Source organism: Nannobrachium achirus (genome assembly GCF_963921795.1).
Source record: "Nannobrachium achirus genome assembly, chromosome: 8".
NCBI lineage: Eukaryota > Metazoa > Chordata > Actinopteri > Myctophiformes > Myctophidae > Nannobrachium > Nannobrachium achirus.
Window position 1 is genome coordinate 37,761,254 of NC_137817.1, and position 15,426 is coordinate 37,776,679.

General features: G+C 42.6%; 1 protein-coding gene across 1 annotated transcript in view; it reads right to left on the reverse strand.

The window, feature by feature from the left end:
- Positions 1-2,639: 2,639 nt before the first annotated feature.
- Positions 2,640-15,426, reverse strand: part of ulk2 (unc-51 like autophagy activating kinase 2) — a 54,096-nt gene continuing 41,309 nt past the window's right edge. Inside the window, exons 19-27 of the mRNA XM_080730867.1 lie at positions 14,710-14,891; positions 13,925-14,034; positions 12,963-13,100; positions 12,022-12,260; positions 11,451-11,629; positions 10,862-10,980; positions 10,063-10,220; positions 6,355-6,490; positions 2,640-6,096 (exon numbers count right to left, since the gene is read on the reverse strand). Coding sequence (XP_080586993.1) covers positions 6,032-6,096; positions 6,355-6,490; positions 10,063-10,220; positions 10,862-10,980; positions 11,451-11,629; positions 12,022-12,260; positions 12,963-13,100; positions 13,925-14,034; positions 14,710-14,891 — 1,326 coding nt within the window. The 3' untranslated portion in view covers positions 2,640-6,031. The remainder of the gene's footprint in view (positions 6,097-6,354; positions 6,491-10,062; positions 10,221-10,861; positions 10,981-11,450; positions 11,630-12,021; positions 12,261-12,962; positions 13,101-13,924; positions 14,035-14,709; positions 14,892-15,426) is intronic.

Below are 15,426 nucleotides of genomic sequence, written 5' to 3' on the forward strand. Positions count from 1 at the left end.
TTCAGCCAATCACAAGCTTCAAAAATGAGTCCGGGGCGTGGTTTTGCCTTTGCTCTCCTAGAATTTAGAAACTCGCTAACCGCGAGGGGCGGGATCTCTGTGATTGGCTAGTTGTCATGGAAACGGATGACCCAGTTTTTTTGTCTGTCTTGTATAAATTATTCTCAAATTCCTGTTAGGATTAGTCTGGGATCAGTTCACTTTACGGGGTTTGATCCGGTCGGGAGCGGAAACCACTTTACGTCATGTTGTAGTCCTAGACGGACTACACTTTAGCCGGAACTATCAACCGGATTCAGTTTTAACCCAAAACATTCCCCTGCACCCAAGGACATACTTTTAGGGCCGACCTAATAAACACCTTGATGAGGCGTAGTTTTGCCTTCAAAAAATTCGTTTGGTATGTGCATCTTTTAATCCAACTCGTAGCGACTGGCAAGACTGCGTAGGCTACTCCAGCATTTTAAAAGGGATTGGGGAAACAAACGGAGGGGACCAAATCAAAGCGACGCCGCTTCTATAGTGGTTTCCGCGCTTTAGGCAAGGAATATCTACAAGGAACAGACAACACCCGGAAGTTGGCACGCCGGGTGGCCACTTTTGGGTGGCGGAAGTGACGAAGTGCTCATAGACGCTAATGTTAATTTTGGGTGGCCAAAGTGTCATGGCGGCGTCCCATGGAGCCTGAAATGACGAAAATGACGTTGGTGTCCGTTCCTTCTTTGATCTTCCTTGGCTTTAGGCGGAAACCAAACGGTCTGTTGTGAACGAACACCAGGCTCTCTCTCCGGAGAAAGCCTGGTAGGCGAGGTTAGTTAGGATACCTTATTTAAAGAACTTTGGATTGCCTTTGTGTATGAATTGTGTTTATATAGCCTGCTTGCATATAGCCTATATTTAGCCTACATAATATGTGCAGGGATGACAAACAACAATGGAATGACAGCAAGACAAAGGTATCAACTGGGGCTTATTTTTTATAACTTACTGCCCTTATTTATAACTTGCGATCTATGGGCACTTGTGGGCACCATGGCCCAGAGGGTAACAGGAAAGGTAGGCATCAAAACATTCTGGGCACCAGGGAAAACAGGGCACCGGGAAGAGTGTGGTTTGGGGTGAGAAGAGTGGGCACTAGGGGAAATCCAGGCACCGAAACGGGAAGGTTAGGTTTAGACAGTTTTAATTACTGATGAGGTTAGGTAGGTAAGTTATAATAAGGCATAGTTTACTAAAAGGTCCCCAGTCTTTCCTCATAAGGTACCCATGCAGTCTTCTTGGTGCTCACTCTTCTATAGTGCCCACTCACAAAGTGCCAACTCTTCCCTAATGCCCAGTCTTGGTCTTCTCCCCAAAATGGTGCCCAACTAGATTCCCCTAGTGACCCCAGCTGTATCAACAATATTAAAGGAGTAGTTCACCCCAACTTTTTATAGTTCAATAATGTTTTTTTTTTTTTGTAGCTATTTGTTGCATTCCTAAGACAAAAAATATTATAGTAAATGTATCCCGCATTGATTCCGGAATGCATTTGGATCCCCATCCAGAATCAATGGGGGTACATTTACTGTAATCAAATTATAGTCTTAGGAATGCCACAAAACAAATATAGTCTATATATTATTGAAGTCTCCATGGCGTGAGCAATCAATAAAAAAAAAACATGTTGGGGTGATGTTAGGCTCAGATTCTGAGCCTGGGACAACTTCCTGGCCAGGAATGTCATAGTTTTAGCCCAGAGGTTCTTCTCGCCCCCCTAGTGGCGAAAAAAGAACTTCTGGGAACTCAGATTGGGCTAAGTCTATGGGTGGTAGGCCCTGGCCTACAAGAAGATTGGTTCTTCTGTCAAGAAGAGTAAAACAGCGATATTAATAAGAACTTCATGTTGGTAGGCTATAGTGCTACCTCTGTCCTTTCAATCCATTCGCCATGGAACGATCCTTCACCTAACAGCTCTAACCATTTGATTGATGGAGGCAGGCGGTGCTGCCTCAGGTAAAAAAAAAGGAAGGCTGGTCGCATCAGACCAAACTGCTCCAGCTGTGCTGGTGCATTAATTAGTGATAATGAATAAGTTCGAAAACTTGATAACCTCTTTTGTGGCACAGCCTAGAGAATCGAATCGACTGACACTAAAGAATATTAATGCAGGGCAGGCTGACTTTTTTTTTCTTTGGGAGAAGTCTAAGAAGTATCCTAGGCTCAATGGAGAGAAAATAAGATACTTATTGTATCAATTGAATTGCTCACCCTGGTGTGTTGCCTGGACTGGCCATAGTAAAGACACCTTGGCATGCCTTCACGGAAAATAGAGAGTCTAAAGATGGTAGCCATTTCTACAGTGAAGTTAATTTGGTATTATTTTCAACAACGCAAATTGACAGAATTATCCAGAGCAAAATCTTGTGAGTAAAATGCAAGTTTCGGGTAGATATCGAGTTGTATGCTCAGCACGTCCCACACACCTCCTACTAAAAATAGAAATGTTCTTGTGCGCGCGCGCCCCCCCTGCTGTATAAGAATTTACTTCCTGTGCCAATCCACTGTAGAGTGGGCCCTTGAGTGGGCCAGAGGCGTGTTCACAGGTGTATGAGAATATTTGGGAAATCATGGGTTAGTTAATTTAATTTTATTTGTATATACATAGTGTATCGAAGTAATACAGGCATTTAAAATGTAATACAACACATGTAAATATCACCTGAGCAGCAATATATTAAACAAACTCTGAATAATTGTAAAAAAAACAACAAAAAAAACATCATATGGGATCAACCATCTTCATATAACACACTGAGGGCACCATTACGAAATGGGTTATTTAGCAACACCAACAGATATGTGTTTGGGACCTAAAGAGTGCACAGCTGGATACCTGAGGCTTACACAGCACACATAGTTTGATAATTTGTTATTTAAGAAAATAATCAGCACAATATTTGGAGAGCCATCCAATCAAATTAATCTTTCTTAGGCAATGTCCGTTCAGGACTAGTTGGGCAAATTTGCTTTTGTAAATATGCTATTTAAAAAAGAAAATAAATAGCACCAGTTATCAATCTGTTAACTTGTGGCAAGCCTTTTTTGAGCAGAGCAGATGTAATCAATTTAAAACCACAAAAGAGACAATGAATGACCTCTGTATTTCTTTCTTCTTCGTTTTTGTCTGTTTTTAATAAACAAAGACTGCATTTGAGTTCCATAACGAACAAAGAGAGATGCCCCCTGGTGAGATACACAAGAAAAAACATCAACAATTCTGGAAAAAAATAGGTGTGTGGAAAAGTCTGTTGCGATTTCATGATCACTTCATTAGCCACTTAAGCCCTATTTTATACTTCATTGTACAATGGTGTCGTGCGAAAATAGCAAAAATAGCTGATCTGCTATTTTCACTATTTGTGATAATTCTGAAGCTTTGCCCACAATAGGGAAGCCAGGTTGAAAGTGGTTCTGGGGCTTGTCTGTCAACAGGAGAGGTTTCTTAGAAATGCATTCAGAACAAGCAGGAGGGGACACAGAATGACAAGGTAGGCTACATACATTCATTTTCCTACAAGCTCTACGCCTACGGGGTGCAATGTGTAATCGGTTGCCCATGCATTGTCTAAAAACAGTCCAACTTTAGCACTCTACTGTCCACTCAACAAAATGAAACAAAAGGGAGGTGTGGCCTAAAATCTAAAGCATGGATACCTAGGCATAGATTTTGGTACACATTTCTGATAAATGTATTATATTTATTTTTTCTATCTTTTACATTTCTACTCCCTCTCCACTCTGCACAGTAAAATCCTTTGTGTTCATTTAACTGGGAAGGGTGTACAATGCAAGTGTACAAATGGAACAAATGGACCCGCTCTTAAGAGTTAAATAACACTGAGGATTTTACTGCGTGGGTGCAGTACAAGGCTTTAAGTGGTGCAGACTACAGAGTGCTCACGTGAGGGTGGGTGGGTTTTGGGGAGCACAACAGACAGAGCACAGAAAAGCCAGATATGTCTATAAAATAAAACAGTACATCAGAAAAAACAGGCCCTAGTGGTGTCCACACACACAGTCTATTCACACCAATACAAAGGATGTCTGCTTTTGGAAGGGGGGCACCTTCTGCGGTCAGACAGTAATATCACTGGCCTTGCACACTCTATGAGTGTGCACACATGCAGAAAATGTGCAAGCACGCACGCACACAAACACACAAATACTGTTGGGAGAGGAGGAGAATCGAATGGATGTGAGGCAGTGCCATTTGTGACTGCATACACATATTAGACTTGATCTCTGTACACTGTACAGAAATCAACTATGTACAACAATGAACAGTCCTTGTAAAAAGAGAATGGTGAAGTCTTGGAGCTGCCGTGTGGTTTATTTGGCACACTCCTGCTGTGCCATTTAGGTTTAATATCAAACCTTTGGCAGACATGAGAAAAAAATGTATCAAATCCGACTATGTACATATAAAGTTTTGTGCTCTTTGACAGATAGGCAGGGTATTATATCCAATGGCATCATCACTCACAGACAACTGCATCTCACACTGTGCACTCTCTCTCTCTCACACGCGTGCACACGCACGCACACACACACGCACACACAATCAAGAATATAGGGAAAATAATAAAATCATATGCACCACATACAAATATTTACAAGTTTGCAAACATCAGGTTTCCTGGAAAATAAGCTACAGTTATTGAAGTATGAACATAAAAAAATCTGTACTATTCTTTTTTTCTTCTTTTTTTTTTGTAAAATGAAACTTAACGGTAACTACTCAAGTAATTTGACCATTCAAATTCACTCTGTCAGGTATAACGCCCCTTCAAAAGTCTCAATCGCAGGAACCTGGCAGTTCACTCCCTTCAAAGTTCTCATAGTTTATTTTCCTTTTTTTGACGTGAACACATGAACAGAGTGATTCTGGGGTGCCGTTCCCATCCTGGATCCATCCAATGTCGTCCTCCATTACAAAAGTCAACAGGCAGGCTGCCTGGCCAATGAGAGGGAGAGCTGTCTGTATTTGGAGCCGGCGGACTTTAAGGGCAGGGCAGGAATAGAGGCCGTGACGCGCTCAAGTCCCATTTCACAAAGCCCGCGATAGCAAACAGCTCGCAGCCTTCACATTTATACCATCAAAACCTTTTGGAGAAAAAAATAGATGCCTTGCCTTCCAAACTCTTCACAATAAAGTGCTTGAGCTAAAAACCAAACAAAATAATATAATTACAAATCTACAGATTCCACTGCTATTCAGACTGTTTACCTTGCTGATGTCTCCATGTCTGTCTCTACTTTGTACTGTATGTGTGTATATATATTGTGTAAATGACATCCTGCTTGTGTGTCTAAATGGGTGTTTTCTTACAGTGTCAGGCTGCCTGCCTTTAGTAAATATCTGCGATCCCTTCCACTTCAATACTTTAGTTTGGGCTGTCAACAACAGGCAGGAGATTTGAAACATCCGTACTCTTTTGAAATAATAAATAACAGTAACAACAACAGTAAATAACAATTCAGAATAAGAAGTGTGATTTAAAAACAGCCCACAAGAGCTCCCCATTGTCCTGCCAACTTTTCTTTACCTTGTTAAGAAAAAGCAAATAAAATCCTGTAAGGTGGACATTAATATTTCTTTTCTCTGGTTTCTTTGTCATCATGATGGCTAGCAAAATAACTAACAAAATGCACTTGAGACGCTGCAGGTCAAGTCCATGTCTGGTTTAAGTCTTTTTAAGCGTTTCAGAATTCATTTTCATCTTTGGTAGTGAAGCTGTGCATCAGTTGCTCTTCTTGGCATTAAAAGTCTGTGATGCAAAAGGTAATACTAACTGCTGCATGGAGGTTTGTGGACTACAGAACAAGATGGAACCAGTCAAATGAAAAGTGCTTGAGCTGCTACAAGAGGGAACTGTGGGTTTGTGGGGATTGTAGTCTTGTGTATAGTCTTAAGAGAGTGGTCCCTCTGGAAAAGGTCAGGCAGAAATGTCAGGGTTGTCCTCTCCTTTGAGTGCGTGTGTGTGGTCTGCTACTCGTACAGTGTGACTGTACAGTAGCAGAGGGCGGAGATTCGCCTGTCCACGCTTGCCTTGTCTGTGGGGAAAACACACACATAACAGAGAACCATATTAATGCATAGAATTACAAAATACAGTTCACTTCATATCCATCTATTAGTTTTGTTCTTTTAATTATTTATTTATATGTCTTTCTTATTTAACCAGGGTAAAGCACATTGAGAGTGTTCCATCTCAGTTCGTCTCTCATCTATCTACCCATCCATCCATCTAACAGTCTATCCATTCATCCCTCACTCGGTCAATCGGTGTTTGCATGAGAGCAACTACTCACATTTGGCCACATTCTCAATATCAGCGGGGTCCTGCAGGATCTTGGAGAGTCCCTCCAGCAGCATGGCAGCCTTGTTGTAGCGGTACGCTATGTCTTCTGTCTGTTGGAACATCTCATCCAGAGCAGCCGACTGGACCTGGAAAATGCACGAGACAAACACCCAATAATGACTGAAACCATTCAGAAGCATTTATTTTTAAAAGCGCAAGGTAGATGTGAGTAATTGGTTTTGGACGTAATGATGCAGAAACCTTCAAAATAGGACTATAATGATTAACAGATGAGCAACAAGGAGTATGAAAATACAGGATGATGTGTTGGGTAACAGGGCTCTGCATCACATACTGTACACTGTTGTTATATTTGGAATTTAGAATTCTGCAGTCACTCTTATCCAGAGTCACTTACAACCAGCAAGATGGGAGTGCATGAACCCTAGTCTACAAACGTCAGCGTAAATAGCATGCAAAGAAAACATATTTCATTGCTACAAAGTAAGTAGGATACCAGGTAAACATCAAACCTAGCATCTGTCTGACCAACATGCTATCTAAATAACATACTGTACTTATAGCATTTGTGGACAAGCAAAGTGTAAATAACATTATGTTAGTTATGTTGGTATTATGTGAACAAGTAACTAAATCTGCTTTTTATAGAATCTCTCTCTCTCTCTCTCTTTTTTTTTTTAAGGTATATCTGACATAATGTAGTTAGTCCAGCAAGGTTCTGTATGCCTCCATGAAGCTTGATACTTGTTTAAAATATGGGTACAGGGTGGATATGTCTTAATAAATGTGGTCGGAACCATTTCTTTCTTCATCATAGTTTTCTATCTATCTGCTACATCTGTCACTTTGATATGATTGGAACGGAACTGTCCCTGCATGGGCATGCAATGAAATTGCACTTTGATGTCATTTAAACAGAAAAACTAGATTTTAAAATGCTTGCAGTTAACACATTGGCCGCCATTTTAACATTGACTGTATGGCTCTCCTGCCATTTTGTTTAATAAAAAAATTGATATATTTTTTTTATATTGAAATTTTTCCTAAATTCTGTATTTTTTCGACAATGTCATACAGAACCTCAAATGAAACAGGACAAACTCTAGTATCACCGAAAAATAAAATAAATAAATAAAAAGCTTTTTTTTCTATAGTTGCAGCCATCTCAAAATAGCCATTTTTGACCAAAATCCAGCTATAATTGAAAGAACTGGAGATATTGACCTTTTTGTGATTGATGGCTTTTCGAGCGAATAACTCAGTTGATATTTGTATTTATGGCGTCAGGCACTTATCAGATAAGTGTACTAATGTAATTATGTAATAGGAATTATTTTTAGAATTTTCTGTTTAGAAAAATGCAGAGAAAAATATTTTTATATGCTATGTCTGACCAAAAACAGCAAGTTCACATTGATATACTATTACTGCTACAGTATTCTACAAGTCTGCTACAAGTCACTTGGGGGCGCTGTCTCTCTGTTTCTGTGTGTAAATGCTAGTTGCGCTCTGTAGGCCTACAGGTGCACACACACACATTGACATCAAAGGGGGCATGAGTCTTTACAACCAGTAAGACTCCCTAATCGGGAGATAAGCGACCGTTGGTCGCTTATCTCCACAAATATCACAACCTCCACCTCTCACGTCATACGGGTAGCCATAGTTACACCTGGAATGTTGAATCTCCATATATGGAGATAACCTACGCATCACACAAAGTCTGACCTCACCAGCCCATACTTGGGCATGGACGACTTATATCTCCATATACGGAGATGGCCATATATGGAGATACGATGACATCACAGAGTCCACAGCTGATGATGTGGCGTGATGTCATACAATACACAAACAAGCCCTATATAAAGGGGCAATTCTCACCAGGGAAGAGAGCATTGCCTGGAATGTTGAATCTCCATATATTGAGATAACCTACGCATCACACAAAGTCTGACCTCACCAGCCCATACTTGGGCATGGACGACTTATATCTCCATATACGGAGATGGCCATATATGGAGATACGATGACATCACAGAGTCCACAGCTGATGATGTGGCGTGATGTCATACAATAAACAAACAAGCCCTATATACTGATGCGATACGATGACATCACAGAGTCCACAGCTGATGATGTGGCGTGATGTCATACAATAAACAAACAAGCCCTATATACTGATGCGGAGATATGAGCAGGGCAAAGGTGTGACGTGTGACGTGTGACCGACCGACGGACGGCCGGTGGAGGTTTTCATAGTAAACTGCTCCCTGACGGTCGCAATAACACTTCTAGAATACACCTCTAGAATGGATTGCTATGACATTTGTTCAACAAGGTGATCAGCAATCTCTCAACACGTCGCTCTGCGACACTTTGAGAGCTTGTAGAGCTTGTAGATCTGCTATTTTCACATTCTAGCACATGTTAGAAAATGTCTCCCCCTGCCCCTAAAAAATCCTCTGCACTGCCCTGGCAAGAGCAGGGCAGACGCAGTTTGCTAACGAGGCGAGGCTGTAGTTGATCGATCGCTTGTTGGCTGTAGTTGATGCTTGTTTTGGTGGAGCGTGGGCCAGGGACCCCCACGCCCACCTGGTTCCCTAAGTGTTGGCTGGAGACCAGGGGACCCCCTTTGTGAGACCCCATCGACAGGGACCACTTGTCCCTGCAACTGGATCATGTGAACTTTATGTAACAAATGATCGGCTTATTGATTGATTTTACAATGTTATGTAACTCCGCACTGCTCTGGGAGGTCGGCGAAGCGTTGGACCCGCGGACCCCTTATTGGTTCCGTTAGAAAGGCGACCAGGGACCCCCACCTTTGCAAAGGCGATCATGGCTTGTTTGTGGACTAAAGTTTGTGGACTAAATACCATTACAAAACTAATATTATAGCCTGGATATATGGATTATAACCCAGGGTGTGGATTCAAATCAACCATCATCATTATCAGGTACGTTTTAGAAGCATTTATATGGCGAATTGGCGATAATTGTGTGTTTTGTGTCTTGAGAGAGAGAGAGAGAGAGGCAGATCTCACTGATAGCACTGTTTTTTTATGGGACTGAACACCATCAGGGGGTCCAACAGGGACCACTGAAACAGAGATATAGTGGTCCTGGAGGGAAGCACACACACACACACACACACACACACACACACACACACACACACACACACACACACACACACACACACACACACACACACACACACACACACACACACACACACACACACACACACACACACACACACACACACACACACACACACAGCTGTTCTCACACTTTTTTTTCTTCTCTTTTTTTTCCGGCAGCCAGCCTTTTGAGCTCAAATGCGTCTTTTGCCAGTTCACTGTGGGTTATGGGGAGATTTATACATTTGTATTGCAATTTATACATTATTACAGTATTTTTTTCAAACACACTTACTTTGATGTGTGATATTTTAGGTTCCCTTTAAGATAAAAGGCTCAGACTTTGTAACGGGCTGTGGAAGAATGTAATTAAACATTACATTATATAAAAGCAAATTCTCGGGACTATCGGGCCTGGCGGGGAACGACATTGGGATTTTCTCGGGACTATCGGGGGAGGCGGGGAATGAGTTAATGTATGTATGGTAACATTTATGTTCTAATATCTGATTTATGTTCTAATATCTGATAATTGAAAGGCGGTCCAGTACCATTTCCACTGCGTGGTTGTAGATGAGCTTCTCGGCTGTGACGCTGTTGATCTCGTCGACGAAGCGTTGCTTGTCTGAGAAGAAGTGGTTGAGTTTGTCGGTGAGCTGCCGGCACAGAGAGATGCAGGTCTTGTAGCGCTCGTTCAAGCTCTTCACCACTGTCAGGAAACAACTCCACATTAGATCATCATAGAATAACATTAACAAAATGCAGAGAAATACTAAATATTATATACTGTAACAACACTTTATACACGCCTTTCTTATAGTCCATGTCATGTTGAGATTATATTCCTGTCCTACATTCTAACCTTAACCTTCATCTGCATCTACCAGTCATGACTGAAGCAGAGATTGACAGGTGACACCATTGAGCTAAAAACCTTCATCTAGTAGTCAGTCTAGTACTCTAGTAGGCCTACATGAGATGATCAGGTGTAACATTTTGTATGTACATAATTACTTTTATCTGTGAAATATTTGTGTCATCCATGTCAAATATGAGTTTTCATCAAGTAGAAAAAGAAATTGCTCAGCAACAAAATAAGCAGATGAAATGGTTAAAATGGGGTGAACCTTTCCTATCCATATTATCATCTTTACACTTTTTGGGAGAAATAAGCTAAGTGTGTAATACTTTGGCATTCATGTTGCAGTTTGCTCACTTCAAAACTGCTGACGCGCTGCATTTGAAAGCAGTTTAACAATGTCATTTCAGAACTGCTGCCCTTGCAGAGTACAAATGATCCCTGCAAAGCAGTGGGTTGTGTGGCCACTTTCCAATCTGAAGTATCTTTACCTTGTTTGACAGCAGTGGAAGGATTGAGCTGGGCTGATTTGATCTGAGCCTTGGCCAGATGGAGGGAAGAGGCCAAGAGCTGAGCTGCCTTCATGTACAACACCAGCTGTTCCACTTGCCTGAATGAAGGGGGCAGCAGAGTCACACTACAATCAGTATCTTTACAAATAGAAGCGGTTTGACTTGGTTGCTTTGCAAAAAAAATCACAAAAAGCAAAGTGAGAAATAGACAAACACAAACCTAATAGAGACAAAGAAATCTCATTATGGGGAGTAAGAAATGCATTGCAGGGCCTATGGTAAATAGTCATTCTTCAATACACACATTGATTGGGACTCTGCCACATCAATGTTCTAAATTTGATTCTGTACAGACGATGACCACTAAGACAAGACAGATTATTAAGTATTATTAATTCTAGGGATGCACCATCGGTATCGGCCAGATATCAGTATCAGACGATATTTGCTGTTATTTATTAATTCTAGACAGTATTGGTCTAGAATTTCCATATCACTAATTAATTAAGGGTAAATCCTTTGCCAAGGAACTGTATTCGTATAGCTGTATATATTTATTTTCACACACCCCCACTCCTTGCTGAGCTGGCTGATCTGGTCGACAACCACACTATCCTGGGGTGGGTAGATGGATGGGGCGTACATGCCCAGATCTGGTCCCCCGGCGCGCACCGCAGCGATCTCCAACACGCAGTCGGTGAAAGACAGCATCATCTGCAGATGTCTCAGTGTGTCTGTGTGTTCACGCTGCAACGGGAACAGATTGGACCCTTTAAGTTACTGTGTTACTCCTATGTTTACTGGCTGATACTGGAGTTGTTATTGAGCCTGTTATTGAGCCTGCACGCTGTAATCTGTACTCATACACACACACACACGCACGCACACACACACACACACACACACACACACACACACACACAAACACACGCACGCACACACGCACGCACGCACACACGGACGCACGCACGCACACTGACAAACGGACGTCCTGATTCTCTTTCATGTCTCCCCTCCCCTCCCCTCCCCTCCCCTCCCCTCCGCTCCTCACCTTCCCTTCCCTCTCTCGCTCGCTCCCTCTCTCCTCTTGCTCTCTGTTCCTACCTCTCTTTCTCTTTTCCCTCCCTCTCTCTCCTCACCTCCATCAGTGTTTCCTCGGGCAGCTCTGGGGCCTCGAAGGTGATGAATCCTTCCAGGCTGGGTGGAGACGTTCCGTAGGGGACGTAGCGCAGGCTGCTTGGGCCCCCTTCTGCCACGGGTCCCCCGTGACCCCCGCCTCCCCCTGGGGGCGAGGTGCCAATCGCCATGCCTGGAGGAGAGCCCACGTACACCCGCCCACTGGTGGAGCACAGGGAACCTGCTGAACTGTTGGAGCCCACTGAGGAGAAGACGTGGAGACTATTTAGAATTATCCGTTTATTCATGGTTTCCCTTTGTTTTGGTATTAGTTTCTAGTACCCAAAATAGATAAACAAATATTTTGATCATCACACCCGGGGAGTTGCAAGCTACATTTCACTGCAACTTGCAACAACAATAATAAAGTAACTTGAATTAAAGTGAACATGATCCTTTCCAACTCTGGAATTTGAAAAAATATGTCTAGTGTTTCAGGTCTTTACTGCATTTGAGACTATACACACATAGAGCCAGCAGGAAGATGAAGCGAGAACAAGACAGAACGTCCTCCACGAGAGAAGGCAGAAGTAGTGAAAGTCACCCGACAGCAGAAAGGGAAGGCACACAGTGTGCAGTACCGAGAGGAGACTTTATCCTTATCAGCAGTTCTACAGCAGTGAACTAAGTTGTTAGTTGAAGCAACTTTAAAGGAGTAGTTCACCCCCAAAGTGACTTTTTTTCTATTGATTACTCACGCCATGGAGACTTGAGTTCAATAATATTCGTTGTTTTTTGTCGCATTCCTAAGACAAAAATGTGATTGTAGTAAATTTACCCCCATTGATTCCGGATGGGGACACAAATGCATTTGCGTCTCCATCCGGAATCAATGGGGGTAAATTTATCATCATTTTGGGGGTGAACTACTCCTAACCCATGAGGTGGTGCATGGGGGTCTCACCTGAGGTGGTGCGTGGCCTGGTGCCCAGGTGGCTGCAGGTAGGGGGGGTGCTGCTGTTCGGCGGCGAGCCCACGGTGAATAGGACGGTGCGGGGGCTCGCCGCCCCGCCCTGAACCAGCGAGCACGGACCTGCAGGGGCTGGGGGAGGGGGGAGGGAGGGGGGGAGAAGATCTGTCAGTCAACACTCTCTGCCATTAGAGCAACTGTAAATGTGCAGAGCCACCATGCGAGGGTGACAGCGACACACAAGAAAAGTGTCACTGCTGTTTAATGTGCGGGTGTCTCCTCCCCTTTTAGTGAGGAAACACATCCGTCAGCCGTGACGTTGAACAGCTAGTCAAGGCAGCGTCATAAATGTCAATACGCTCTAGACCATACATGGGCAACTGGCGGCCACATGCGGCCCCCACCTTCACTTAATGCAGCCCGCAGTTTAATACCGGAATACTGATATATTACTGATTTCAGCTGTTACAATTCCTAACATGACCTGCTTTAATTCCGACAGTCAATATTAGTAGCTTAATGACTAGTATAGTAGTATTAAAATGTATTTCTTTTATGTCCAATGTATTTGTATTTAGGTTCACAAAGTTAACATGACTATATAACTAAATGCATTTGAAATTAGATAAAAAGTTTACATTTCAGGATTCCAATTCAAAAACAACAAAAAATAATTCAGGATTCCAATTCAAAAGAAGCAAAAATAGCCGATCTACAAGCTCAAAACGCATCGCAGCGCGATGCGTTTTGAGCTTGTAGATCTGCTATTTTTGCTTCTTTTGTATGAGATACTAGAATGACAAAGTAGGACGTAACAATATGCAATGTGGCCCTCTGGAGTGAAGGTGGAAATATAGTGGCCCTCGCCATCATCAAATTTGCCCACCCCTGCTCTAGACCATGTGAGAGAAAGGGTGGTTAGTTAGATAAGCAAGGGAGCAGACGGCCATGTGTACCTGTGTCCATAGGTCGCTCAGTGTTCAGGCTGTCTGTGCTTCCCTGATAGGCTTGCCCGCCCAGGGTGATTCTGATCGGAGGTTCAGACAGACGGCCGGTGCTGACTGACCTGTGGAGAGAGCACGGAGAACGTTAATGGAGGGTTCCACAGAAGACAAATCGATTGTCCCCGAGTAGACACAGGGAAGAGCTGGGTGTTCAAATGTGGACTTAAATATCCCTCATTGTTCTACTAATACTATGCATTTGGATTTTGTGTAGCAGTAGTGGCTCAAGAGCCTCTGCTTGTTGACCAAAAGCCTAATATCTCGCCCCATCAAAGGGGAATTCTCCTTTAGGCTAGTGGATAAGAGGCGTTACAGTAGCATCCTTTCACCATGGAAGGGAGTCCCCTCTTTGTGATCCTTCTCAAGGTTGTTCCTTGTCTTCTTCATCAATCAAGGTTTTTTCTTAGGAGTTTTTCCTTGCTTGATTGAGGGTCTACAGACAGGGAGTGTGGTTTCAGTTGTTTTCTTTGTTAAATGTGGGCATGTAAGGCCTTTGAGACTGTAATAGTGATTCATGTACAAATCAATTTGACTTGACTTAATTAGACAACAAAGACAAAGGGTGTGTCTGAGTGACAATGGTACGGAGAAGCCGCAGAAATCACGATTCTACCTTAGTCTTGACACACGCACGCACGCACGCACACACGCGCGCACACACACACACACACACACACACACACACGTGGGGGGGACACAAGCAGACAGGAAACAGGAGCTTTTTGTGCGTGTCCTACCTGCCAAATGTGGTTCTGCTGCCTTCAGGAGCAGCTTGTCGTCCGCTGGGGTAAGGGGTGCAGTGGTGGGTGCAGACTTCTCGGGCATCCGGCAGTGTCTTGGCGGGTGTGGGGCTGTCAGCCAGAGCCATCAGGTTACAGGACGCCTGTGTTTTGGGGATTTTGAATGGCGCCGAAATGGTCTGATTGACAGATGAAACACAAATGAGCGGGAGAAGCGGTTAGCACAGTTGTTAATTCTCATTATTTCTGTTAAAGATTGCAATGAAAATATTTTATCTGGAGTGTAAAAGTGCAAGTCTTCCAGTTAACCTAATAATTATCATACAGTTCAGTTCAGTAATCATCAACATTCAGTTAATTTCAGTTCAATCTAATTGTATTGTCCCTCATTCACCTTGGAGCAGCACCAATCACAACAGCAGTTAAGTACAACAACAATATTAGAGGCAATAAAAACGAGACAGTTAAACCAAAAGAAATTGAAAACAACGAAAACAACAAATACAAGAGAAGAACCCCATAATAGGGGAACATTTCCATTAAGATATGATTATGTTGACAATTTATAACGATTATTACTTATGTAAATGTATATAAAAGGAAGAATATATTATAATTATTTTGCAAAGGTAGAGAGAAAGAAAGAAAGAAAGAAAGAAAGAAAGAAAGAAAGAACTATTCAAATTCCTGGGGGCAAATAATTCTGCCAATGTT